This window comes from Pterocles gutturalis, unplaced genomic scaffold (genome assembly GCF_000699245.1).
Source record: "Pterocles gutturalis isolate BGI_N339 unplaced genomic scaffold, ASM69924v1 C11750351, whole genome shotgun sequence".
NCBI classification, from domain to species: domain Eukaryota; kingdom Metazoa; phylum Chordata; class Aves; order Pterocliformes; family Pteroclidae; genus Pterocles; species Pterocles gutturalis.
This window is the reverse complement of record NW_010154303.1, coordinates 1-939: the sequence shown is the minus strand read 5'-3', so window position 1 is coordinate 939 and position 939 is coordinate 1. Positions and strand designations below refer to the sequence as shown.

The following is a 939-nucleotide window of genomic DNA, read 5'->3' as shown; positions in this document are numbered from 1 at the left end:
AAGTGAAAACAAGCCAACCAAAAAAGACAGCACATCCATTTTTAACCTTGAGGCTGCACCCCAGTTGCCTGGTCACTGACTGTGGCCTCTGCTTCTCACTGCAGATGCCATTCAGACAAGCCCACATTGCCTCTGGGAAGGCCGTCCACCTCGCCGAGTCAAAAGGCACCACCATCAATAATCTCAGCGTGGATGACCTGAAGAGCATCAGGTTCGTATCACTGTTATTCTGCTCTCAGTCCCCTCAACAGGCAGCTATCAGCCCCCCTTAGAATGGGCCCCCTTATGGTGCCCTTCCCCAAAATCCTCCTGGCCTGAGCATCAGTGCTGCTACTGATGGGCCTGAAAACACTCAAGGGGGACAGCATCACCACCAGCCAGCTCCAGCGGGAGCAGCATGGGCAGCAGGTATCATGCCCTGATGTGGAGGCACCAGCCCTCCAGAAGAGTCTGGCTCTGAACTTCATCTCTCCCCTTGGAGCTGACTCTTTGGTCTGCCACAGGCAGCTACGGCCAGGCACTAGAAGTGCAGAAGCAGTGCTGCAGGAGGCCTTTCCCCTTGGAAAAAGGCTCCATCTCCACTCCCTCACCCTCTCTGCAGCCAGTGAACACACAAAGCCAGCCAACAGCACCCTGCTCCCCTCTGACACCTCTTCTCTTTGCCTCCCCAGCCCCCTGTTTGGCAGCGACGTCTCCCAGGTCTTCAACGTTGTCAACAGCGTGGAGCAGTACACGGCCGTGGGCGGTACCGCCAAGAGCAGCGTGACTGCCCAGATCGAGCAGCTGAGGGAGCTGCTGAAGAGGCATAAGGAACAAGCTTAGAGTGTGGGGAGATATCCCGTGGATGCAGCGTTGTGCCTATCACACTAATCTGAAGTTAATAAACACTGGGGTGCATTGTAGTTCACTGAAACTCCTGTCTTGAGTCTTTCTTCTAAG

At 55.2% G+C, this 939-nt stretch overlaps 1 protein-coding gene across 1 annotated transcript; it reads left to right on the top strand.

The window, feature by feature from the left end:
• Positions 1–49: 49 nt before the first annotated feature.
• ASL (argininosuccinate lyase) lies at positions 50–913 on the top strand. The gene is made up of 2 exons (XM_010086218.1): positions 50–211; positions 672–913. The coding sequence occupies exons 1-2, from the start codon at positions 105–107 to the stop codon at positions 820–822; spliced, it is 258 nt and encodes an 85-aa protein (XP_010084520.1). The 5' UTR covers positions 50–104; the 3' UTR covers positions 823–913.
• The last annotated feature ends 26 nt before the right edge of the window (positions 914–939 follow it).